The following is a 25267-nucleotide window of genomic DNA, read 5'->3' on the forward strand; positions in this document are numbered from 1 at the left end:
CAAGGCCTGGGGCCTGAGTGTCTCCCCGTGCTCCAGGGCGCCTCCTCCAGGAAGCCCAAGCAGAGTGCTCCTGACCAGGACCTCCTCAGGCCCGGAGCTGGCATGCATCTGTGTGGGGCTGTGCAGGGGGTAGCCACGGAGCTGCTGGGGGGCGGGGCTGGAGCTCCGCCCACGCTCATGACGCAGCTTGGTGTGGGGAGACTGAGGCCTGTGGGCACCCCCACCCCCACCCCAGAGTGATGGACACGAAGGCCACACGCACACAGGCAGATCTGCTTTATTCCCATTCTGGCCAAGTTCTGGATGATTCTACAGACTACAGGCGCTGCGCCATGTGCGAGCTGGTCTTTAAAGCCACAGGCAGAATGGAGCAGGGTTGAAGCCTTGGGTGGTCGGGGGTTCAGGGGTGGCCTAATGAGGCACAGCTGTGCCCACACCCAGTGGTCCGCAGGATAACCTGGGCTAGCAGAAGGCACTCAGTGACTGGGGTTCCACTGCGGGGTGACCGTGTCCCAGGGGCCATCTGTGTCCTCACAGCTGGGGTGCAGTAAGGGTTTGTGTGAAGGACATGGGTGGGTTTGGGGTCTGGGGAATCCCGTGCTGTGCTCTCTCCACTCCCACTCTGTGACTTTAGAATCTTCCGGGCCACCCTTCCTGGCATTTCAAGGAAGCGATTCAGATCTCACCTGCTTCATATGACATGGGGGAGTTTCAAACTGCAATTAGTACCAAGGAGTGGAGGTCGCTGCTCCCTGGCTGGGGGGTGGAGGTGGGGGTGACAGAGCCATGGGCATGGGGGTCACCACAGCATTGTGAATAAACCTACAGACCCAATGGCAAAGGTGCCCCACATCAGGAGGAACCAGCAGCTGGAGGGCCCACGCCAGTTCAGGCCTGTGGTGATGGCTGGCTCATGGCAGCCCCGCTGTGCCCTGCCGGCCACGCTTCCTCTCCCCAGGGCCCTCCTGGGCCTGACTAGCCTCCCTCATCCTCTTCCGTGCCCGGGCCCCAAATCTGGTCCGTGGAGGTAACTGTTCCATGTGAAGGACCTTGTGTATCTGCCGGAAAGCCACGAGACGCAGGGCACGCTGTGGACAGTGGAATTCTGTCAGGGTGTGCCAGCCAGGCCTGGGGGTTCAGGCCTGCCATCTGCAGGGACCAGGGAGCAGAGCTGTCTGTCCCTTGTTACAATTGCTGGTGCCAGGCATGGAGCCTGCGGAATGCCACCTCTGGTGCTGGCACTGGCTGGCCTGGAGCCCTTGGGACACCACCTTTACTTCCTGGCTGGAGGGACCCTGAATTCTGTGTGAGACACCTGACTCTCCTGAAAGTGGCGGTGTGTGGAACCCTGGGTTTGTGCGGCTGAGACACTTCCTTTTGAGACTGCAGCTCATGTAGCCCAGGCCTGCCTCAAACTCTATAACCAAGGACAGCCTAGAACTTCTGATCCCCCTGCTGGGGATGGAGCCTAGGGCTCTGTGTATGACAGGGGAGTACTGTGGACTCCTGTGTCCTAGGGCTCTGTGTATGACAGGGGGTACTGTGGACTCCTGTGGCCTAGGGCTCTGTGTATGACAGGGGATCACTGTGGACTCCTGTGGCCTAGGGCTCTGTGTATGACAGGGGATCACTGTGGACTCCTGTGGCCTAGGGCTCTATGACGGGAGTACTGTGGACTCCTGTGTCCTAGGGCTCTGTGTATGACAGGGGAGCACTGTGGCCTAGGTCTCTGTGTATGACAGGGGAGTACTGTGGACTCTTGTGGCCAGGCCAGTCAGTGCTGCCCTCTGGAGCTGTTTGTCACTCCCAGCCCCACTCCTGAGTCCAAACTCTGCGGGAGGAGGAGGATGGGGACCCATGTACCTGTGCACTGGCGGTCAGGTCTTCTCGCTGCTGTGGGGTCATGGGCTCCAGGGCATCCTGTGGGCCTTTCTCACAGGGGTCCTGTAGCCCTGGGCCATCTGAGCCAGGGAGAAGGTGGACACCTCTGTGAGGGGCTAGTGGGACACACGGCCACCCGCCACAGAGGGAGACTACACTTCTGTGTGTGCTGTGTCTGCAGCGACCGAGGCCCACATCGGGCGAGGCCTTGGTAACACACAGTCACCCTTGGGGCACACTGCATGGGTCCCCTATGGCCTCTTTGCACCTGTGTGGGTGCCCATGCCCCAGCCTGTGACAGCCTGTGACAGGCCTGACCCGTGACCCTCCTTTCCCACTCAGAGTCACCCACGTCTCCAGGAATCCTATAGGGACACCCAAGGCCAATTCATGTCCCTTCAGAGGGCACTGTGGCACTTTCTGCTCCTCAGACTCCTTATGAAGCTGAACCTTGAACTCCTGACCCCCCTGCCTCAGCCTCCCAAGTGCTGGGGTGACAGGTGTGTGGCACCAGGCCTGGACTGCGCAGTGCTGGGGATGGGACTCAGGCTTCAGGCACGCTAGGTGAGTGCTCTGTGCAGAGCCACAGCCCAGCCCCACCGTGTGGTGCCACAGTCCCAGCAGAGCCCTGTGGCTTCCCTAGAGCTCCAGCCACGGTTCACATGCACGTGGACCAGACAGGCACCAGCTGCACCAGCCATAGCGGACGATGCAGCCAGTGTGTGCATGGCGCTGGCACAGGGTGACTGCTGGGGTAGCCCTGGCCTGGGGACGAGACAGACGCTGCCCTTGTTACCCTGTTGTGTCCCTAGAGGATGGGGGCATACCTCTGCCCCTGTGCTGTGGGCTGTGGACCACAGTTCCAGTGTGTGTGGGTGACCCTTTCTTCTTGGGCAAGTATGTGGATGGCCACGGCCTCTGCTGCCCATGCCCCAGCCTCCCACACCCCATTCCTGTCCCCATCGCTGACCTGTCAGGAGTGCGCCTGTGGCCACGTACTCCAGGACCCTCCGCATAGCATCCCCTGGGCTCAAGGGCCGGGGTGCACTGCTCAGCACCTTCTCCACCAGCAGCTCCATGGCCTGAGGAGGACACAGGGACACGTGGGGGCACGATGGGACACACTGTTGCTTGGATGGCGGGGCAGGGATGATAAACCAGGCCACGCTAGATTATGTGTCTGTGGCCGGGCCAGGTTCAGGGTCCTATGATGTGGGCTGTGAGAGTTCCAGGGGCGTCCTGGCTCCTCACCCTGATGCCGCCAGGTCTGTGTGAGGACGGCACATTTCCCTGGGACACTGGCATCTGCACAGGGTCTGGACTTCACCCTCAGTGCAGTGACCCGAGGGGTCTTCTCATTTTGAGGGCCTGGTGACACCTGTCTTGTTAAAGCTCCCATCTGCCCACTCTGGGCTAGCCGGCTGCTGAGTGGAGACCTGGCCGGCCCCCACTGTGGCTCTCCACTGTCCCCTACGGCCTTACCCAGGCGGGCAGGGCCCCCCAGGGGGGCAGGCAGCGGCACAGCTCCCGCAGAACCCGGATGACAATCACACATGGCTGCAGGCCACTGGCACGGGCCTTGGGGAGGAAACATAGTGGTCAGGGCGAGGGACTCAGGGACAGACCGTGGCTGGTAACTGTCCCCACTCCAGCCACCCCACGTCCTGACCTGGAACCACTTGGCATGGCGGAGGGCTGCCAGGGTCTCGAGGCACCTCTCCCGATCCAGGACGTCCTCCGGGTCAGACAGAGAGTCTTGCAGTCCTGTGGGCAGGGGCAGGACACTGAGTCCCTTCCTGCTGAGCCCCAGCCTCAGAGGGTGGCCCTGTCCTTCTGCACCCCACACTGCTCACTCACAGCCCCCACTCAGCTTCCCGCCCCATGCCCAGCACACAGAATCTGTATCTAATATTAGACAACCTGCCGTCAACGCAGGTGACGGCCCTGCAGGTCTCGGGCCTGGGGCCTGGGCACACGGAGAAGCCGTTCCTAAACTACACCGGCTGGGGCACGGCTCAGTGGGAGAGACCTGTGCAAAGCGCGGGCAAAGGCCCCGAAACACCAGCCCTTAGCTCCACCCCCAGATGCAACCCTGCAAGACCCTGTGGGACCAGAGACACTGAGGCCACTGGGGCCTTCCTGCCCAGAGCAGGGTGTGTCTGCTGCACCCTAGAGACTCAGGAAGTTGGGGATGTACCTCGTTTTACAGAGGGGTCTTCGCGCATCAGAGGCGAGGTGGCAGACACAGTGACCTTCACCCCGGGCTCCACACAGGCCGAGATAACGATGTTGGCATCGTGGTCAGATGAGACTTCGTACTTTTCTTCTGCCACTATCTGGGTGTGCACAGGACATGAGGCCACATGACTCCAGCCGAGAGCAGAGTCCACACCAGAGGGAATGCAGATGGCATGTGGACCCATCTGTCCACCTTCGTGTGCCTGCTCCTAGGAGGCCAGACCCTGCCTTGGAAACTCCTATGTGACTTAATACCCACCAGGAAAGCACACACATGGAAACACTGAGGAGCCTCTCTATGTAAAGAGTACCTGATGCTCAATAAGACAAGCAATGTAACAGAAGAGCAACTGGTGATGAGCCAAAGACCAGCAGGAAAGGAAGGAAACAAACGCCTTCTCACACGTCAATCACCCCGTGGTCAGACAGAAGGAAACTGTCAAGCTGCCACTGATACCTGTGAGTACAAAGTCCAGGAAGAGTGTGTGTGCGTGTGTGTGTGCGTGTGTGTGCGCGTGCACGCACGTCCTGGTTCTAGGAATGGAGCCCAGAGCCCTGCACCTGAGAGTGATCACCACTGAGCTACAGACCCAGCCTTGGCCAGAGTTTGCCATCCTCCTGCCTCAGTTCCTGGGATGACAGGTACACAGCTGATTCCTTTCTCTTGTGTGTGTTGAGGCCAGAGACTGAAGCCAGATTGTTTCTCAATTGCTTTTCTGCCTTGGTTTTTTTGGTGGTTTGTTTTGGTTTTTTGAGACACCATTTCACTGTGCAGCCCTGGCTGACTTGGAACTCAGAGATCTGCCTCCCAATGCTGGAATTAAAGGCGTGTGTCACCACTGCCTGGCCTGTGACTGGCTTTTTACGTAGGTTCTAGAGATCTGAACTCGGATCCCAATGTGTATCTGATGGAGACACTCCCCAGCCCTGCAGGCCCTGGCTGGGAGCCCAAGGCCAGCCTTGCTCTTACCGACAGCTCTCGGGGCAGCTCCTGCTTGATCCTCTGCAGCAGGGAGTGCGTGGGCTTCTTGGAGCACAGCAGGGTCAGCTGCACACTGTGGTCCCCACGCAGGACCAGGCCCTTGGCCAGGATGCCAACCCGCACCACACCCTTGAGCATCCGTGGTTGCGGAGGTGCCAGGGTGCTGAGGAGACAGAGCGGCAGGCACACGTCAGCAGGGAGGGTTGGAAGGGCCCCCAGGGTGCTGCACCCCTGAGCTCCAGGGAAGGGGCCCCTCTGCAGGGACACTGGCTGATGGGAAATGAAACACATCCAATATCCACCTGCAGCCCCATACAAGCAACCCCATCACTGGAGAGGCCAGACATCTACCTATCTATGATCTATCTGTGGATCTACCTATCAATCTATGATCTATCCATCTATCTATAGATCTATGATCTATCTGTGGATCTACCATCTTTATATGATCTATGATCTATTCATATGATCTATCTATCATTTACCCATCATCTCTCATCTGCGTCTCTGTGACCTGTGACCTATGATCTGTCTACCTGTCTATGAACCTATCTATATCTGAAACAAGGGCTCATGTGTAGCCCAGGCTAGCCTCACACTCATAGCTCTCTTGCTGTTTCAGCTTCCTGAGTGCTGGATTCGCCAACCCCGACACATGGGCGGGTTGGGTGGGAGGGACTTTCTCCATCAGAAGTCTTGGGGGGACTTGAGACAAGGGGGTAGGACAGAGCTTTAGCCCTGTGGCATTCACGGCTCGTGCCGCGGCACTAACCCATGCTGGTTGCTCTCCTCGGCCAGCGTGTCTGACACCAGTCTGAGGGCGCGTTCTGTGTGGGACACTGCCGTCTGGATGGCCTGCAGCTCCTCCTCAGTAGGGTAGATGGAGGCATGCTTGCACATGACATGCCGGTCGTCACTGCTCTCTGGCCGGCGCCCCGACTGTGGGGAGAGCCACCCTCATCAAGGGTGGGCTGGGGACAAAAGAGCCAGCCCTGGCAGGGCTGTGGAGAGTGTAGAAGGCCAGGCAGGCTGCAGGGAGCCTTGGCAGACAGGCGGTGGCCATGGCCAGCAGCTCAGCAGCTCCCGCAAGGGAACCCATGCCGGGGCTTGGGTCTGGGTGGGACGGCTCTCCTCTGGCAAAGTTCTTCCATTTGCAGGCCAAAGGCTAAGCCACACAGGGTGTGTCCCCAACCAAGAGGCCAGACTTAGGTACCTACTCAGCCTGAGGACAGACATCTGTGGAGAACTGGAGGAAGCCAGAGTGTAGGACAGTCATGCATGTGACCTGAGGCTTGGCAGGTGTGACATGCCACGCTGGACCCACACACTGGGTAGTCTTCAGGGTCCTGTGCTCTCTGAGGGGCTCCTAAGGCCTGTGGGGACTGAGAAGGTTCCTACATGGCACATCGGTACCCAGCACCCACCTGGCGCCGGGCGGTGGCCATCCCTGGTTTGGCAGTGGGCGCTGGCAGGGCCCAGGCAGGTAACATGGGTGACTGCTCATCCTCCTGGGGCTGTGAGGGCTCCTCAGGCTGCCTGCTCTGTTCTTCCTGCTGTCTGTGGTGACCAGATGGAGACACACGGCTGTGGTTACCAGAGAACCCTGAGGTACACTCCAGCCCCAGGGTCCAGGTCACCAGAGAGGTCTAAAGGAGATGCAGAGACTCAAGAGGTCGAGGACATCAGAGGTCAGGGGACATCAGAGGTCAGGGGACATGGGGACATCAGAGGTCAGGGGACATGGGACATCAGAGGTCAGGGGACATGGGACATCAGAGGTCAGGGGACATGGGACATCAGAGGTCAGGGGACATGGGGACATCAGAGGTCAGGGGACATGGGACATCAGAGGTCAGGGGACATGGGACATCAGAGGTCAGGGGACATGGGACATCAGAGGTCAGGGGACATCAAAGGTCAGGGGACATGGGGACATCAGAGGTCAGGGGACATCAGAGGTCAGGGGACATGGGACATCAGAGGTCAGGGGACATGGGACATCAGAGGTTAGGGGACATGGGACATCAGAGGTCAGGGGACATCAAAGGTCAGGGGACATGGGGACATCAGAGGTCAGGGGACATCAGAGGTCAGGGGACATGGGACATCAGAGGTCAGGGGACATCAAAGGTCAGGGGACATGGGGACATCAGAGTTCAGGGGACATCAGAGTTCAGGGGACATCAGAGGTCAGGGGACATGGGGACATCAGAGGTCAGGGGACATCAGAGGTCAGGGGACATCAGAGGTCAGGGGACATCAGAGGTCAGAGGACATGGGGACATCAGAGGTCAGGGGACATCAGAGGTCAGGGGACATGGGACATCAGAGGTCAGGGGACATCAGAGGTCAGGGAACATGGGGACATCAGAGGTCAGGGGACATCAGAGGTCAGGGGACATGGGGACATCAGAGGTCAGGGGACATGGGGACATCAGAGGTCAGGGGACATCAGAGGTCAGGGGACATCAGAGGTCAGAGGACATGGGGACATCAGAGGTCAGGGGACATCAGAGGTCAGGGGACATGGGGGACATCAGAGGTCAGGGGACATGGGGACATCAGAGGTCAGAGGTCATGGGGACATCAGAGGTCAGAGGACATGGGGACATCAGAGGTCAGAGGACATGGGGACATCAGAGGTCAGGGGACATGGGGGACATCAGAGGTCAGAGGACATGGGGACATCAGAGGTCAGGGGACATGGGACATCAGCGGTCAGGGGACATGGGGGACATCAGAAGTCAGGAAACGCCAGAGGTTGAAGGATTGCATGGAGGCCAGAGGGGACACCGTGGTCACCTTAGCTCAGAGCTCCAGCGCCGTGCATCCTCCAGTCTCTCCTGAGCCAGCTGCCGCTGCCTCTGCAGCCGCTTGACCAGCACCCTCTGCATGGGGCCGCTGGGCCGGGCGGCCACTGCAAGTGTAGGGTCCACTTTCTTCTGCAAAAGCAAAGCCAGACGATGGTGACGCCAGAGGGGACGGACAGGCACAGCGGCCACCTCACGGGCACCCAGCAGCTCTTCTTACAGATGTGCAGCCCCCCACCACAGCAGCAATGGGGGGAGGGTGCTGAGGGGCGCAGCAAAGGACCGCAGCTGTGACAACCAATGGGAACTTTGGGAACGGTCCTGCGAGAACCGGAGGCGTTTCTCAGGTGACCAAGACTGCTATGAGGCTGCGCATGGGCACTCAGGTTCACACTGTACTGCTGACCCAAGCATCAGGCGGGTCACGAGTGCAGCTCCACACGGACAGCCACCAAGGAGGACGCTCTGTCTGCCCAAGCTCAAGCCACATGTGCTCACTGAGGGACTAGAGACACTCGGCCAGTGAGGAGGTGCTACAGCTAAGCACAGGCCGGGGTCCTCGTGCGCCCTGGCCTCCAACATCTGCAGACTCTCCTGCAGGACCAGGGAGAAAGACTCCCTCGGTGAGGGACAAAGCTGTGGACGTGCCTGCCCAGCCCCTACCTACCCATTCACTACCCATGCCCCCCACCTCCTCCCTGTTCCTCTCCATTGCCACCGGTTCCTTTCTCTCCCGGTACCTCACCAGTCGCGCCCCCAGCGCCCCCTTGTGGTCCTGGCCGGCCTCTGGTGCCCCTGCTGGACATACCCTGTACTGCAGCCGGTGCCTGCGTCCAGTCAGGTGCATGTCCCTGGCGTTGCGGTCATTGAAGCTGCATTCACAGAGCTTGCATCGGAAGCGGATCACCTTCCCCTCGTCACTGCAGACCTGGGACAGAGCACAGCTCAGCTTCCCATGGCCAGCCCCGATGCCCTGGAGGACGCTGGGCCTCCTGGTGGGCTGGTGGGGTGGTGTCACCCCAGAGAGGCGGCACTGGAAGCCCAGGTTCTGCCCTGACATGGTTCCTTCCTGCCCCCAGCCCCACCCCAGGGTGCAAGAGCCCACATCCCATGATGCCTTGCTAGCTGCCGGGCACTTTCTTTGGTCTGCATGGCTTCTGTCTAATGTCCTTGACCAAGTGACAGGCCACTGCAGCTGGTGAGCCCTGCATGGACAAAGTGCAGGGTACAGAGACACCCTGTGCTGCCAGGGCGGTCTGGGCAGGCAGGGACCACGGAGCCAGCTCTGAATGGAGAAGGCTCTGCATAAGGCAGAAGCGTGTGAGGTAACTCTCCACCCTGGGTGTCTGTGTGGTGGTGGCCAGCAGGGACTCTCCTTGGGCTGGCATTCAGAACCCAGGGCCTCAGGGTGGAAGGGACCTGGCTGATTCTCCCAGGAAAGGCTGGCCAGGGTGTGGAAGCCACCTGAGATGGACAGGGCTTAGCTCTCTGGTGCCCCAGCCCAGCCTCCATAGGCCCCTCAGGCTCGCCGAGCAGTGGCGCTGGGCAGGAGGGTCTCGATGCCTAGCTTTCCCACCTCTTGGCCCCTCTTAGCACTCCCAGGGAGAAGGTGGACATGAGAACAGGCTGGTGTGGCAGCACCTGAAAAGCCACAGGGCCTGTGGTTCTGCATGGAGTTCTGCTTGGCAGCTCCGTTCTCAGAACCCCACGGGCCCAATCTCAACAGCCCCTGGGAGCTCTGCCACAAGACTGTCAGCAGCCTCGCATGCTCACCTCTTCCACATACTCTGTGCCCACTGGCTCAACGTCCCCACAGGTCCCCGAAGCTTCCCCAGGGCCTCCCCTGGTGGCCTCCGCCTTGGGGTGTGATGGTCGCTTTTCTCCAGGTCGGTTGTGTGCTGTCTGCAGCTCAGGTGGCCCTGCCAGAAACCATGGCTGGCCGCAACCCCCGGCTCTCCCCACCCCTTTCCCACAATGCCATGGGAATCTGAACCAGAGGGGAAGCGGCCTCTCCCTCCTGTCATGGAGCCACGGAGGGCAGGCATGTCACAGGTCTGTGTGGTAACACAGCTCAGAGCCAGGACAGTGAGCCGCTGCTCCGCAAGCAGACACTGACTGATGAGGACAGGCCACCTCGAGGGAGCGCCAAAGGACAGTGACCCTCTATTCAAACTAAGTTTTCACAGAGCTGGTGGGCACACACCCTGCTCATAAGGCTGAGGCAGGAGGATCACCAGTTCCAGGTCATCATGGGCCACACGGTGAGATCCTGTCTCAAAAAACAAGAGATGGCTGGCCACAGCCTACATCTTTAAACCCAGCACTCGGGAGGCAGAGGCAGGTGAATTTGAATTCGAGGATAGCCTGAGCTACAGAGCCAGAAAGAACCTATGATAGCCAGGAACCTTGTCTGCACAAAGAAACCCTGCCTAAAAAAACAAAAAAACAACAAAAAAAAAAAACAAAAAACAAACTAAAAAACAAAAACCAACAAAAAAAAACACCCCAAAAATATCTAAAAGCTGGGGGCGTGGTCAGGGTGGAGCCCCGCCTAGAATCCCCAGTGAGGGGCTGGGGGCGTGGTCAGGGTGGAGCCCCGCCTAGAATCCCCAGGGAGGGGCTGGGGGCGTGGTCAGGGTGGAGCCCCGCCTAGAATCCCCAGTGAGGGGCTAGGGGCGTGGTCAGGGTGGAGCCCCGCCTAGAATCCCCAGGGAGGGGCTGGGGGCGTGGTCAGGGTGGAGCCCCGCCTAGAATCCCCAGTGAGGGGCTAGGGGCGTGGTCAGGGTGGAGCCCCGCCTAGAATCCCCAGGGAGGGGCTGGGGGCGTGGTCATCCGCTCATGTGTACAGAACTGGAGAGATCTGTACCCTTTCGTGAGGCTGTTGATCCTTTGGCTGGTGCTGGCCGGCCTGAGGTGTGTGAGCTGTGACTGGTGTGAGCTTCCTGCTTGACTGAGGTCTCAGAGGTGTCCGCACCTCGGGTGTAGGTGACACTCCGAGGCGTGGGATCGGAGGGAATAGGCTTCCCCAGCCTGGTGTGCAGCTTGAAAACCTGCAATGGACCCACAACCCCCGTCAGGAGCAAGTTTGGGAAACAAACAGGGCTCCACACGGAACTGGCTGCTGGAGGGAATGTGGGAGCCCTGCCTTGGTTTCTACGCCCTTCGGAACACCCCTGCCCCTCCCCAAATCCCCCCTGGTGCCACCTCCTGCCTGCAGTCCCATTTCTCAGATTTGACACCATGTTCTCCCCAGCGCCCGCGCTGGCTCCCACTGAATGTCTTCTACCTCTGCAGCAGCTACCTCTCTGGCTCCCAAGCTGTAGCCCGCAAGTGTGTGTGCACAGATGTGTGATCTGGGGGACCCCAGCTGAGACAAACACACCCATACACGTACGTGCCCTGGATGCAGCCAGACTGGCCACAGTGCCACCACCCAAGGTCTCTACCTCCAGCCACATCAGAGCACGCTCACAGTCAACAGGCCCCCCTCCCCCGTGGCACACCCCCCCCATGGTGCCCTCCTCCACCTCCACCCGCTCAGAGCTCACAGCTGGCCTGGGTGGCTCATACCTTCTGGTGCCTGGCTCCCCTCATGTGGGCAGCATAGGCATCCGCCCCGGTGCAGGACACGGCACAGAGGCCACAGTGCAGGCTCTGGGCCCCTCTCGGACCTCCGCTGGGCTGTGTCCCCGTCCTCTGAGCTGCCTGCTTCTTCCGGTGCTTCTGTCCTTCCAGGTGGTCCCGATAGGTCTGGAACAGAGGGAGGTGGCCCGAGTGGGTGCCCACCAGGAGCCACACAGTCATCATCTGCAGGCTGCAGAGTTGGCTAGTGGGAGCTCAGAGGGACACAGGGTCCCCGGCTTCCTCCACACTGTGCCCGAGAGATGAGTGACGGTCCTAAGTTAGAAGAGACAGGGTGCACTGCCCTCTCCCTTCCCTGACCTAAACTCCAACCAGATTTCTCAAGAAAATAGTCACCAACAGTCCAGTGTTTTGTCTGGGAACAGGGGGCTGCCACCAAACAAAACCTGGCTTTTCCAGGCTGGGGCTGTAGTTTGGGACCGAGGCCTGAGTTTTATCCCCAGGACCTCAGAAGCCAGATGTGGGGTTGCAGGCCTATCCTCTGAAGACTTGGGAGCTAGAAGCAAGAGGGTCAGGAGTTCAAGGTCATCCTTGGCTACATAGTGAGTTCAAGGCCAGCCTGGGCTACATGAGACCCTCCTTCAAACAAACCAACAAACCAGGGCCTGGAGTGATGGCTCAGTGGTTAAGAGCAAAGTTCTGGGGATCCAGCGCCCTCTTCTAGCCTCTATGGACAAGGCACACACATGACCACAGATTTTCATGCAGAAAACAGAAATAATCAACAGTAAAGAAAGAAAATCCCTTTCTAGGCTGACTCGTGTGCAGGCACTTGATTTCACAGAGCTCCGGGGTGAGCAGATGAGCAACCCACAAATCAGAGCCACATCTGGGCACCAGGACCCACAGGGTCTGCCACTCAGCCCGTGTGGGCAAAAAGGGCTCAGTTCTTAGAATCATGAAAACCAGGCCAGCCACAGCCCACGTGGCCCTGCAGGGTGAGAGGGGTGAAGAGGGCCCCAGAAACAGACAACACACCTGCACCAGTGGCTGATTTGAGGATTAAAACTAAGATGGTGCTGAGGCAGGAGGATTGCACGGTCAAGGCCAGCTTAGGCTACGGAGAGAGACTTCAACACTCTTTCTATTTTGACATCAAACCAGTGTGTGTGTGTGTGTGTGTGTGTGTGTGTGTGTGCTGTGTGCTGTGTGCTTTTTTTTTTTTTTTTTTTTTGGTTTTCGAGACAGGGTTTTTCTGTGTAGCTCTGGCTGTCCTGGATCTCACTCTGTAGACCAGGCTGGCCTTGAACTCACAGAGATCCTCCTGGCTCTGCCTCCCGAGTGCTGGGACTAAAGGCGTGCACCACCACCGCTCAGCATTCCTTTTTTTTTTTTTTTTTGTAACACAAATATTAAAAGGTCTTATAATAAAAAAAAACCCCAAGTCAGATATCAGGGGAAAGCTGAAAGATCAGAGCAGCAGCCACTAGTCCTTACCTCTACGACATCCTCAGCCTCAAGAGAGCGAGTTCCTGTTTCCTCATACCTTGTGTACCCTGTGTCCTGCCATATTACTTCCTGGGTTAAAGGCGTGTGTCACCACTGCCTGGGTCTAATTTAGTGGCTGGTTCTGTCCTCTGATCCTCAGGTAAGCTTTATTGGGGTACATTAATATATTACCACATGTCTGTGTGTGTGGTGTGCGTCTGTGTGTGTGGTGTGCGTCTGTGTGTGTGGTGTGCGTCTGTGTGTGTGGTCATGGCACACTTCTGACATGAAGGCTCTGGATTCGAGCCTATCATTCTGACAGGTTGTCTCTCAGTACTTGCTTTTCCACCACATTGTTAGGAAACTTAATTGAATTCTGCGTGGGGTGAGTTGCCCCGCGTGGCCGCCGAGGGCGCTGGTCCCCTGGAACAGTGGTTACAGGGTGCTGGGAACAGCCCGCGGCTGGAGGACTCACTGACCCGAATTGCTGATCCCCACCCCACCCCACCCCACCCCACGCCGCCTCCCTGCGGGCGTGACGGGCCTGCACCGTGGCGCCTGCCACACCGGCCACGGCTTCTGAGGACGGTACCACGGAGCGGCCCGCAGCGTGCTGACCTGTGGCCCCGCGCAGCTGACCCTGCAGACCTCGCAGTAGTGCATGGAGGGCGGCCTGGGGCCCGCCTGGGGCTTCGGCAGCCTGTCCAGGAACGGCGGCAGCGCGTCGCTGGTAAAGCTGGGGTCCCAGGGCCCGAGGCCTGGGCCCCCCCAGGAGTCCGAGCCCAGGGGAGCCGTCGGGGACGCCTGCTGCTTCTGCGGGGCCCGCTGGGGCTTCGGTGGGCGGTCGGAGCGGTGAGAGCTTGGGCCTAGGAGGGGGGGCGAGACGGACACTCAGCCAGACACCCGGAGCAGGGCCGTGGGGTGGGGGGGACGCCTCACAGGGGACGGAGTGGGTCAAGGTTGTGCCCACTGTGGCTCCAGGACAAGTCAGGCTGGCGAGTCGGTCTTCCTAAGCCGGCCCAGCTTGTCTGCAATGGCCTCTGGCCAGCCTGTGACTCCGTGCCCACAGGGAGATGCTGGGGGCCCCTCCCGGCCGTGAGCTTTTGGCCAGGCTGCAGTTCAGCTGGAACTCAATGAAATTTTAAACCAGAGACAGGAGCTGGCAGGACGGCTCAGTGGATAAGGGCGCTTGTGGCCAAGACTGATGACCCGAGTTCAATCTCTGGGACCCACATGACAGAAGCGTATGACCCCCTGGAAGTTGACCTCCACCCTGCACGCGTGCCCAGATGCACAGTCAAAAATAAATGTTATAAAAACAAACACAAAAAGACATAAGACTGCTGGGCAGCAGTGGCGCACGCCTTTAATCCCAGCACTTAGAAGGCAGAGGCAGGAGGATACCTGTGAGTTCGAGGCCAGCCTGGTCTACACAGTGAGTTCCAGGACAGCCTGGGCTACAAAGAGAAATCTTGTCTCAAAAAATCAAAAAGCAAACAAACAAAAAACCAAACCACAAAAATAAATAAATAAATAAAAAATAAGGAAACAAGATGTGAGTCTAGCCAAAAGGAGCCCTGTTGCTCTTGTCCGGCACAGGCCCATCCTGTGTGCTCTTTGCCGACTCAGATGTGGCCATCCCAGACCCTCAGAGGACCCACACCCACCTGGCCGGCAGAGCGAGGCTGCATCTGGCCGCTGCAGTGTGTCCTCGTGGCTCCTGGTCCCCTTAGACTCTCGGCAGCTGTGACCATCCTCCTGGAGGGTTCCACGGGACAGGGACAGAGGAAAGGAAGCAGCTCAGGGAGGCGGGTGGGACACTGGGGACAGTGGGGGGACAGTGGGGGGGCAGTAGGGGGGACATTGGGGGGTACTGGGGGGACACTGGGGATAGTGGGGGGACACTGGGGACAGTGGGGGGACAGTGGGGGGACAGTGGGGGTACTGGGGGAACACTGGAGACAGTGGGGGGACAGTGGGGGGACAGTGGGGACAGTGGGGGGACAGTGGGGACAGTGGGGGGACACTGGGGACAGTGGGGGAACACTGGGGACAGTGGGGGACAGTGGGGACAGTGGGGGACAGTGGGGACAGTGGGGGGGACACTGGGGACAGTGGGGGAACACTGGGGACAGTGGGGGGACACTGGGGACAGTGGGGGGACACTGGGGACAGTGGGGGGACACGGGACAGTGGGGACTGGGGGGACAGTGGTGGGACACTGGGGACAGTGGGGGGACACTGGGGACAGTGGGGGGATACTGGGGACAGTGGGGGGACACTGGGGACAGTGGGGGGACACGGGACAGTGGGGACTGGGGGGACAGTGGTGGGACACTGGGGACAGTGGTGGGACACTGGGGACAGTGGGGGGGATACTGGGGACAGTGGGGGGGACACTGGGACAGTGGGGGGGACACTGGGGACAGTGGGGGGACACTGGGGACAGTGGGGAGGACACTGGGGACAGTGGGGGGACACTGGGGACAGTGGGGGGACAGTAGGGGGGACATTGGGGGTACTGGGGGGGACACTGGGGCCAGTGGGGGGACAGTGGGGGCACTGGGGGGACACTGGGGACAGTGGGGGGACACTGGGGACAGTGGGGGGCCAGTGGGGCCAGTGGGGGGGACACTGGGGACAGTGGGGGGACACTGGGGACAGTGGGGGGACACTGGGGACAGTGGAGGGACACTGGGGACAGTGGGGGGACAGTGGGGGACACTGGGACAGTGGGGGAGACACTGGGGACAGTGGGGGGACACTGGGGGCACTGGGGGGACACTGGGGACAGTGGGGGGACACTGGGGGCACTGGGGAGACAGTGGGGGACACTGGGACAGTGGGAGGGACACTGGGGACAGTGGGAGGGACACTGGGGACAGTGGGGGGACACTGGGGACAGTGGGGGGGACAGTGGGGGACACTGGGACAGTGGGGGGACACTGGGGACAGTGGGGGGACAGTGGGGGACACTGGGACAGTGGGAGGGACACTGGGGACAGTGGGAGGGACACTGGGGACAGTGGGGGGACACTGGGGATGGGGTGGGACACTGGGGGCACTGGGGAGACAGTGGGGGACACTGGGACAGTGGGGGGGACACTGGGGACAGTGGGCGGCACTGGGGACAGTGGGGGGACACTGGGGACAGTGGGGGGCACTGGGGACAGTGGGGGACACTGGAGGGACAGTGGGGGGGCACTGGGGACAGTGGGGGGACACTGGAGGGACAGTGGGGGGGCACTGGAGGGACAGTGGGGGGACACTGGAGGGACAGTGGGGGGACACTGGAGGGACAGTGGGGGGGCACTGGGGACAGTGGGGGGGCACTGGGGACAGTGGGGGGACACTGGAGGGACAGTGGGGGGGACACTGGAGGGACAGTGGGGGGACACTGGAGGGACAGTGGGGGGGCACTGGAGGGACAGTGGGGGGGACACTGGAGGGACAGTGGGGGGGGCACTGGGGACAGTGGGGGGACACTGGAGGGACAGTGGGGGGGCACTGGGGACACGAGAGGGGACACTGGGGACAGTGGGGCGGACACTGGGGACACTGGGGTACACGGGAGGGGCAGTGCACAGGCGCAGCTCTATGGTCTGGACTCTGCTCATGCAGTGTGTTTTGACAAGACACGCTCTCATAGCCCAGGCTGGCCTCGAACTCCCCACACAGCCAAGGTGACCTTGTACTCCCGACTCTCCAGGAGCCGCCCGTAGGCCCAGCTCATGTGGTGCTGGGGACAGACCCAACAACTCTGTGTGCTGGGCAGGCGAGTGCACTACCCCCTGAGCTACATTCCCAGCCGTTAAAAACCCACTTCATCATTTATTAATTTATTGTGTGTGTTGTGTACTTGAGTAAGCACAGGGGTGTCACAGCACACACATGGAGGGCAGAGGACAATCTGTGCGTGTCAATTCTCTCCATCCACCATGTGGGTCCCAGGCATCGAATGCCGGCCATCAAATTCAGCAGCAAGCGCCTTTCCCTCCGGCCATCTTGCTACCCCTATTTTTTCCTTTTATTTACCTTTTTCGAGACAGGGTTTCTCTGTAGACCAGGCTGCCCTGGAACTCACAGAGATCCTCCTGCCTCTGCCTCCTGAGTGCTGGGATTAAAGGTGTGGCCACTGCACCTGGACCCTAGTTTTGCTTTTTTTTGAGGCAATATCACCCACCCAGGACAGACCCAACTCCCTACACAGATGGTGCCGCCATGGTGGACCTGAGACACTGTTTAGGACACTGACACAGGATTGAAGAGACATCAGGAGTGCATGAGCAGGGAAAGGAACGCCGCGCCACTGACGGCAGACCCTCCTGGGACATGTATGGTGTGGGTGGCACACCCAGGCACCACAGATCTGGCCATCCACCATAGCCAGCCTGCGTCCCTGTGACCTAGCAGCTCTGCATCCCTTCAGAGCACTCAACGCCACCAAAGCCTCCGAGACCACCCAGAAAGCCAGAGCTGCACAGGGTAGGACTGGTTCCCCCGAGTCCCCATCTCAACCCTCCTGCTACACCCCTATTAAAATCTCTCAAATGAAAAAAAAAAAATCTCTCAAATGAAACCCTCAATTCTGATTCACAACCACCTGACCCCAAATCCTTCTCAGTGTGAAGCCAGGGTCCAGGTTTGGCCTGAGTCAGGGCGCCCCCAAGTGTTGGCAACGTGAATCAGGGATGGCGGTGGGTGGCAGGAGCTGTGGGGGGGGAGTGACAGCTGGCATCAAGTCCTAGCACCCCCATAACCGCGGCCACTGGAGGAGACGCCCTCAGCATGCAGGCTCCTTCCGGGCCACGGCCCTGTACATGTCAGCGTCTCAGAAATCCCTCTGGGCCCCTTGGGAGGTGTCAGCGTGGTGGCTCCCGTCACCCCCGTGCAGGTCTTGACCCTAGACACGCAACTCTGATATAGCTGATGTCAGGGACACCATGCATGTCCCCAGGCGATACATATTTCCTCGTGGTGTAAGGACCCGGGTTCAGTTCCCAGCACCCTCATGGCTGCTCACAACCCTCTGTGACTCCAGCTCCAGGAGGCCTGACACGCTCCTCTGGCCTCTGTGGGCACGGAACACACGTGTGCACAGACACACATGCATGCTGCACGAGGCGGCGTTGCGATACCTGGTGGGTGGATGCAGCAGTGGCCACGGACACAGGGCCCTGGGGCTGGCTGTTGGATGTGGAGTCCTGGCTGGCGCGGGGCTGGGAGCAGCCATACCCCTCTGGGACTCCTCCTCCGGGTGCAGGCGGCTGGGTGGCAGGGGCCAGGGCCCGGCTGGCGGTGCTCTCGGTTCCAGGGGTGGACTGCATGGCGTAGCTGGCCCCAGCAGCTGGGAGGGGGAAAGCCGAGGATGGCTGGGTGCTGGGGCCACCAGAACACAAAGGCAGAGTGAGTTAACTGGGTCTCCACAACCTGCGACCCACAGAGCAGTACTCGGCCAGGCCAGCCCCTCACTCCTACGTGGCCGACGACCACACTCATCATCCCTGGAGCTCACACTAACCGGATGGCCTGGACAGTGTCTGCCTCCCCAGCACCAGGGACACAGGTGTGTGCCACCATGCCCGACACTGTAGACAGATGCCGAGAATTCGCACTCGGGTCCTCACACTTGCACAGCAGGCATTTTGCCAACTGGGCTCTCCTCTCCCCTGTTCATCTCCACGTTCACAATTAAACCCAAAAAACCTAGGTAGGTGAAAGTTCTTACAGCCAGGCGTGGTGGTGCAGGCCCGGCTATCCCAGCTATTCTGGAGGCTGAGGCTGGAAGACTGTGAGTTCTAGGCTAGCCTGGGCTACGGTGAGTTGTGTTTTTAATTTTATTTTATGAATATGGGTATTTTGCCTGCATTACCACCTGTGTGGCTGGTGCCTGCAGAGGCCAGCAGAGGCCAGCAGAGGGCGCCAGGCTCAGTCACTGAAGATTGAGATTGTGAATCACCCTATGGATGCCGAGATTCAACCCTCCTTCTGGCCTATGCCAGTGCAGCAGCTGCTGGGAACAGAGCCACCTCTCAGCCCCTGACCTTCCGCAGGGTCCCCAGTACCTCGATCGATGTCTATCCAGCGATCGACAGTACCAGCTGTCCACACCAGGAGGACCAGGAAGCCCTTCCGGGAGCCTGGGGATGTGATTTCACTGTTAGTTTGCTCCGCAGTGGAGGCTGACCCGAAACTATCGATTCCTGCTTTCACCTTCCACGTGCTGGGCAGGCTTCTGCTAGGGACCGACCTGAGAGCCACCTGCATGCTAATGTGTGCTGTACCCACGAGGGGCAGCTTAGAGAATCCCTGGCCACCAGGGACATTGAGGTCAGAGAACCTGGGGGGTGGGGGGAGCAGGAGACGACACCAGCCCGTGACACCAACATTCCATGGTGTCGGCTGTGAGTTCTGAATCAGTAAAAACTGGGGTCCCAGCAGAGGGTTCCCGGGGGCTTGCTCATGGGGTCCTCTGAGAAGTTGAAGGCTACCACCACGGTGAGCCCATCCAAGACTTGAAAACTGGGCCTGGCTTAGAAGCTGCCTGAAGGGGTGTGGTCCTGGGGACAGGTAGTGGACACCTGCTGTCCTGGGCAGTTTCATGTCAACTTGACACAAGCTAGAGTCATCAGAGGGGACAGAGCCTCAACTGGGACAATGCCTCCATAGGACAGCTGTAGGCAAGCCTGGAGGATATTTTCTTAATTAGTGATTGATGGGGGAGGGTCCCGGAGGGTCCCGCCCCGCCCACTGTGGGTGGAGCCATCCCTGGGCTGCTGGTCCTGGGTTCTGAAAGCAAGCAGGCTGAGCAGCCTTGAGGAACCGGCAGCTCCCTCCACGGCCTGCATCAGCTCCTGCTCCAGGGTCCTGCCTGCTTTCAATGAGGGGCAGTGATGTGAAGCCCGAAGGTGAGGCCAAGGCTTCCTTCCCGACTGCTTTTGTCCCGATGTTTCATCACTTAGTAACCTTGACCGAGATCGAAATGGGTACCAGGCTGGTGGGGTGTTGCCGACACAGACCTGGCCATGTTCTGGGGAGGACTGAGGAAGCCCCGGAGTGCTCACCACCAGAGAACTAGGAGGATGCTCTCACAGATACCACTGAGGCCCTTGGAGGAGCCCAGAAGATGGTGAGTCCCAGACACTGAACGGTGAGGAGCTTAATTTCATTTGATTTTACAAGAGCCAACAATTGAGAGACTGAATTTTTAAAGAGATTTTGGAGTTTTACAGAGACTTCAGACATCATCATCATCATCATCGTTTTTCAAGATAGTGTTTCTCTGTGTAGCCCAGGCTGTCTTCAAACTCACAGAGATTCCCCCTGCCTCTGCCTCCCAAGTGCTGGGATTAAAGGCGTGCGCCCCACTGCTTGGCTCAGAGTTCAGACTTTTAAAGAGACTGATTTTATTTCACATTTTAAGATGGTTTGTTTGTCCTGTGTGTACGGGTTCTTCGCCTGAAGGAAGTCCTGCAGTACGTGTGCTCTGCTGCCTGCAGAGGTGACAGGAGGTGACAGACCTACTGAACTGAGTGGTTCATCTGGGTGCTGGGAATCGAACTCAGGTCCCTTGCTGCGCTGTGATCATTGGGTCATCTCTCCAGCCCCAAAGAGACTGAATTTTAAACCATTTGGTTGGAAAAGAAGTTTGTAATAATGTTTTATACTGTGATAGGAGACCTTGGGGCGAACAAACAGAAGTGTCGTATCAGCGTGTCACTTTGACAAGAGATCAGTTGTGCCAGATCTGTCAACCTGACACAAGCTGGAGTCATAGGGGAAGGAGCCTCAGCTGAGGAAACACCTCCATGAGATCCACTGTAAGGCATTCTTCTCTCAGTTAGTGATCAATGGGGAGGGCCCAGGTGGGGCCATCCCTGGGCTGCTGGTCCTGGGTTCTGTAAGAAAGCAGGCTGAGACACATGGAACAAGCCAGGCAGCAGCACCCTCCACGGCCTCTGCATCAGCTCCTGCCTCCGGGTTCCTGCCCTGCTTGAGTTCCTGTCCTGACTCCTTCAGTGACGAACAGTGATGTGGAAGTGTGAGCCATGTAAACCCTTTCCTCCCCGACTTTTTGGCTGTGGTGTTTTCTGTTCTGACCACTCATTTATATACTTGTGCACGTTGTGTGTGACCGAGGACAACTTGCAGGTGTCAGTTAATCTTTCAGCCTGAGTCCCAGGGACTGAACTCAGGTGCTTTTCCACACTGAGCCCTCACCAGCTCTCAGCTGCAGTGTGCCATCACAGTAACCCAAGAAAATCCCTGCTGTTGGGGGGAATGTGTCCCCGCTGTCAGCCCCCCAACCCGACACATGTCCAAGTTCCTTTCCTCTACTGGCCTGGCAGTGACAGACTCATGTGTCCACCCAGCCTGGCCTCAGGCTAGCCTTGAACTCCAGACTGCCCACCTCAGCCTCCCTCCCTAGGAGCTGGGACTGGAAACCTGGGCCTTGTGGCCCGTACTTTACTGACTTCCAAAGACCAGAGCCTCACTTCACCCCTACCTGTCTAGGTCCCCAGTCCACCCCCATCTGGAGGACTCCCCCTCCATCCCCCCCATCAGACACCAGGACTCCCCCCATCAGACACCAGGACTCCCCTTCCATCTCCCCATCAGACACCAGGACCCCCCTCCATCAGACACCAGGACTCCCCCCATCAGACACCAGGACTCCCCCCATCAGACACCAGGACTCCCCCCATCAGACACCAGGACTCCCCCCATCAGACACCAGGACTCCCCTCCATCAGACACCAGGACTCCCCTCCATCAGACACCAGGACCCCCGAACCAGACACCAGGACTCCCCCCTCCATCTCCCCATCAGACACCAGGACTCCCCCCCATCAGACACCAGGACCCCCCGAACCAGACACCAGGACCCCCCATCAGACACCAGGACTCCCCCCATCAGACACCAGGACTCCCCCTCCATCTCCCATCAGACACCAGGACTCCCCCCATCAGACACCAGGACTCCCCCTCCATCCCCCCCATCAGACACCAGGACTCCCCCCATCAGACACCAGGACTCCCCCCATCAGACACCAGAACTCCCCCCATCAGACACCAGGACTCCCCCCATCAGACACCAGAACTCCCCCCATCAGACACCAGGACTCCCCCCTCCATCAGACACCAGGACTCCCCCCATCAGACACCAGGACTCCCCCCATCAGACACCAGAACTCCCCCCATCAGACACCAGGACTCCCCCCTCCATCAGACACCAGAACTCCCCCCATCAGACACCAGGACTCCCCCCATCAGACACCAGGACTCCCCCCTCCATCAGACACCAGAACTCCCCCCATCAGACACCAGGACTCCCCCCTCCATCAGACACCAGGACTCCCCCCATCAGACACCAGAACTCCCCCCATCAGACACCAGGACTCCCCCCTCCATCAGACACCAGGACTCCCCCCATCAGACACCAGAACTCCCCCCATCAGACACCAGGACTCCCCCCATCAGACACCAGGACTCCCCCCTCCATCAGACACCAGAACTCCCCCCATCAGACACCAGGACTCCCCCCTCCATCAGACACCAGGACTCCCCCCATCAGACACCAGGACTCCCCCTCCATCTCCCCATCAGACACCAGGACTCCCCCCTCCACCACACACCAGGCCCCCCTCCATCCCCGTCTGGAGGGTCCCCCCCAACCAGACACCGGAACCCCCACCCTATCCCCGCTCGGAAGGCTCCCCACGATCTCAGGTCCTCTCTGAGGTCAGCCCCTCCCCCAGCTCCGTCCTCCAGGCCCTGCTCCCCGACCCAGGTCGGTGCCTCCTCGGCTGGCCGGGTCCCCACGGTCCCCGCCCCCACCCAGCCCCCCATCCACGTTACCCCGCCCCGCCCTCCCGCGGACCCCAGGGACCATCGCCCCGCCTCGGGCCCGCCCCGATCCCCGTGACTCGTGACCGCGTCCCGCGGGGTTGGGACGCCCTGCCGCCCGCGGGGCTCGTTACCTGGACGACGGGCCGGCGCCCTGCGCGAGGCCGGAAGAGCTGCTGGCCGCCATGTCCGCGTCCTCCCGGAGCCCGCGGGAGTGACGTCACGGGCCTGCCCGACGCCCCGCCCCGCGCCCGCCCCGCGCCCGCCCAGGCCCCGCCCCAACCCGCCATCCCTAAACTGAGCGCCTCCGCCCGGCCCCGCCCCTCCACAAGCCCCGCCCCTCCCCAGATTCCCGACCTCTGTGGAGGCCTCCGCATGGCCCCGCCCCTCACAAGCCCCGCCTCTCCCCACGGTCCCCGACCTCTGTGAAGGCCTCACCCTGGCCCCGCCCCTCACAAGCCCCGCCTCTCCCCATGGACCCCACCTCTGTGAAGGCCTCACCCTGGCCCCGCCCCTCACAAGCCCCGCCTCTCCCCATGGACCCCCACCTCTGTGAAGGCCTCACCCTGGCCCCGCCCCTCACAAGCCCCGCCTCTCCCTACGGTCCCCGACCTCTGTGAAGGCCTCCGCCTGGCCCCGCCCCCTCACAGGCCCCGCCCCCTGCCCAGATCCCCCACCTCTGTGGAGGCCTCCGCATGGCCCCGCCCCTCACAAGCCCCGCCTCTCCCCACGGTCCCCGACCTCTGTGGAGGCCTCCGCATGGCCCCGCCCCTCACAAGCCCCGCCTCTCCCCACGGTCCCCGACCTCTGTGAAGGCCTCCGCATGGCCCCGCCCCTCACAAGCCCCGCCTCTCCCCACGGACCCCACCTCTGTGGAGGCCTCCGCATGGCCCCCGCCCCCTCACAAGCCCCGCCCCCTGCGCCCTGGTCCAGCACTGGGCAAGCCCCTGGCCTGCGGTCCGCATCGCCAGCCCGCGTCCCCTCGGTGCAGCAAGGCTGAGAGGGCACGTGAGCGGCACGTGACCACCCCTGTCCTGAGCACGCGTGGCCTCTAGCCCCACGTCTTCCCAGGCCGCTGCGGCCGCCTCTCTGGGTCACGTGTATCTCTTCTATTTATTACAGACCTGTGCCCCTGCTTTCTGCCCCGGAGTCCCCAACAGCGCCAGACGTGCACGCGGTGGTTGTTCGGGGCTCGTTCTGCAAGGTGATGTATCCGGACTGAAGGAAACACACAAAACGGAGCATTACTCAGCCCAGAAGAAGGAAGGGAACCAGAGCCATGCTCCAGGAGGGGCGGACGGCCTCGAGGACAGCATGTCAGTGTCGTGAGACAGACGCAGAGGACGCACGAGGCGGGATCCCACGCCCAGGAGGCCCCGGGTCGTCAGACCCAGAGCAGGGGAGGTGATGGAGTCAGCGTGGGATGGGAAGGCAGCTTCAGGGTGGGGGGTGCAAAGTCCTGGGAGTGGGTGTTGGGGACGGCCACGCCGGGACGGGCATCCGTGACTGGTCCACGCCGGGACGGGCATCCGTGACTGGTCCACGCCGGGACGGGCATCCGTGACTGGTCCACGCCGGGACGGGCATCCGTGACTGGTCCACGCCGGGACGGGCATCCGTGACTGGTCCACGCCGGGACGGGCATCCGTGTCTGAGCCACGCCGGGACGGGCATCCGTGACTGGTCCACGCCGGGACGGGCAGCGGTGACTGGTCCACGCCGGGACGGGCATCCGTGACTGGTCCACGCCGGGACGGGCATCCGTGACTGGTCCACGCCGGGACGGGCAGCGGTGACTGGTCCACGCCGGGACGGGCATCCGTGACTGGTCCACGCCGGGACGGGCATCCGTGAGTGGTCCACGCCGGGACGGGCATCCGTGACTGGTCCACGCCGGGACGGGCATCCGTGACTGGTCCACGCCGGGACGGGCATCCGTGAGTGGTCCACGGCCGGTCATCAGAGTCGGAGATCCGGGTGTGGACGGCACCAGCTAAGGCTGTGCGGAGGGAACGACGTCCCGGCATGCTCGGGGAGAGCCGCGGGGCTCTCCTGGGAGGGTCACGTTAGTTACCTGGGGAAAAGGAAGTGACACCACCTGTCAGGGTCTGGGGACCAGACTGGGCCGGGATTGGCTCTTCCTGGACTCGGGGAGGAGCTTCTCTCCCACCTGGAGACAGGGCCAGGGCTCCACCCTGACCACGCCCACCCTGACCACGCCCCAGCCCCTCCCTGGGGACTCTAGGTGGGCGGGGCTCCACCTGACCGCGCCCCCAGCCCCTCACTGGAAGATTCTAGGCCGGGCTCCACCTTGACCACGCCCCCAGCCCCTCTCTGGGAGATTCTAGGCGGGGCTCCACCCTGACCACGCCCCCAGCCCCTCTCTGGGAGATTCTAGGCGGGGCTCCACCCTGACCACGCCCCCAGCCCCCTCACTGGG

At 60.7% G+C, this 25267-nt stretch overlaps 1 protein-coding gene across 1 annotated transcript; it reads right to left on the reverse strand.

Annotated features, from left to right (window-relative positions):
* Positions 1–261: 261 nt before the first annotated feature.
* On the reverse strand, positions 262–23065 carry Zfr2 (zinc finger RNA binding protein 2). Its single transcript, XM_052747069.1, has 18 exons — positions 22962–23065; positions 18120–18360; positions 14649–14739; positions 13600–13847; positions 11482–11661; positions 10778–10961; positions 9685–9830; positions 8720–8839; positions 7904–8043; positions 6526–6658; positions 5874–6040; positions 5090–5264; positions 4079–4217; positions 3551–3645; positions 3364–3459; positions 2852–2963; positions 1864–1961; positions 262–1088 (listed from the first exon to the last, which is right to left on the reverse strand). Exons 1-18 carry the CDS (start codon positions 23012–23014, stop codon positions 912–914), a joined length of 2595 nt encoding a protein of 864 aa, XP_052603029.1. The 5' UTR covers positions 23015–23065; the 3' UTR covers positions 262–911.
* Between the last annotated feature and the right edge of the window lie 2202 nt (positions 23066–25267).

This window comes from Peromyscus californicus, unplaced genomic scaffold (assembly GCF_007827085.1).
Source record: "Peromyscus californicus insignis strain IS unplaced genomic scaffold, ASM782708v3 Scaffold_1__1_contigs__length_55948999, whole genome shotgun sequence".
NCBI lineage: Eukaryota > Metazoa > Chordata > Mammalia > Rodentia > Cricetidae > Peromyscus > Peromyscus californicus.

What these genes read in the sequence shown, in the direction of transcription:
- Zfr2 (XM_052747069.1), bottom strand. Translation starts at nt 23,014, where the DNA reads ATGGCGGCCAGCAGCTCTTCCGGCCTCGCGCAGGGCGCCGGCCCGTCG. An exon ending in TCAGCTGCGCGGGGCCACAG is followed by an intron (nt 11,662 to 13,599) that starts GTCAGCACGCTG and finishes CCTCTGTTCCAG; the next exon opens with ACCTATCGGGACCACCTGGA. An exon ending in TGGCCACCGCCCGGCGCCAG is followed by an intron (nt 6,041 to 6,525) that starts GTGGGTGCTGGG and finishes CTCTCCCCACAG; the next exon opens with TCGGGGCGCCGGCCAGAGAG.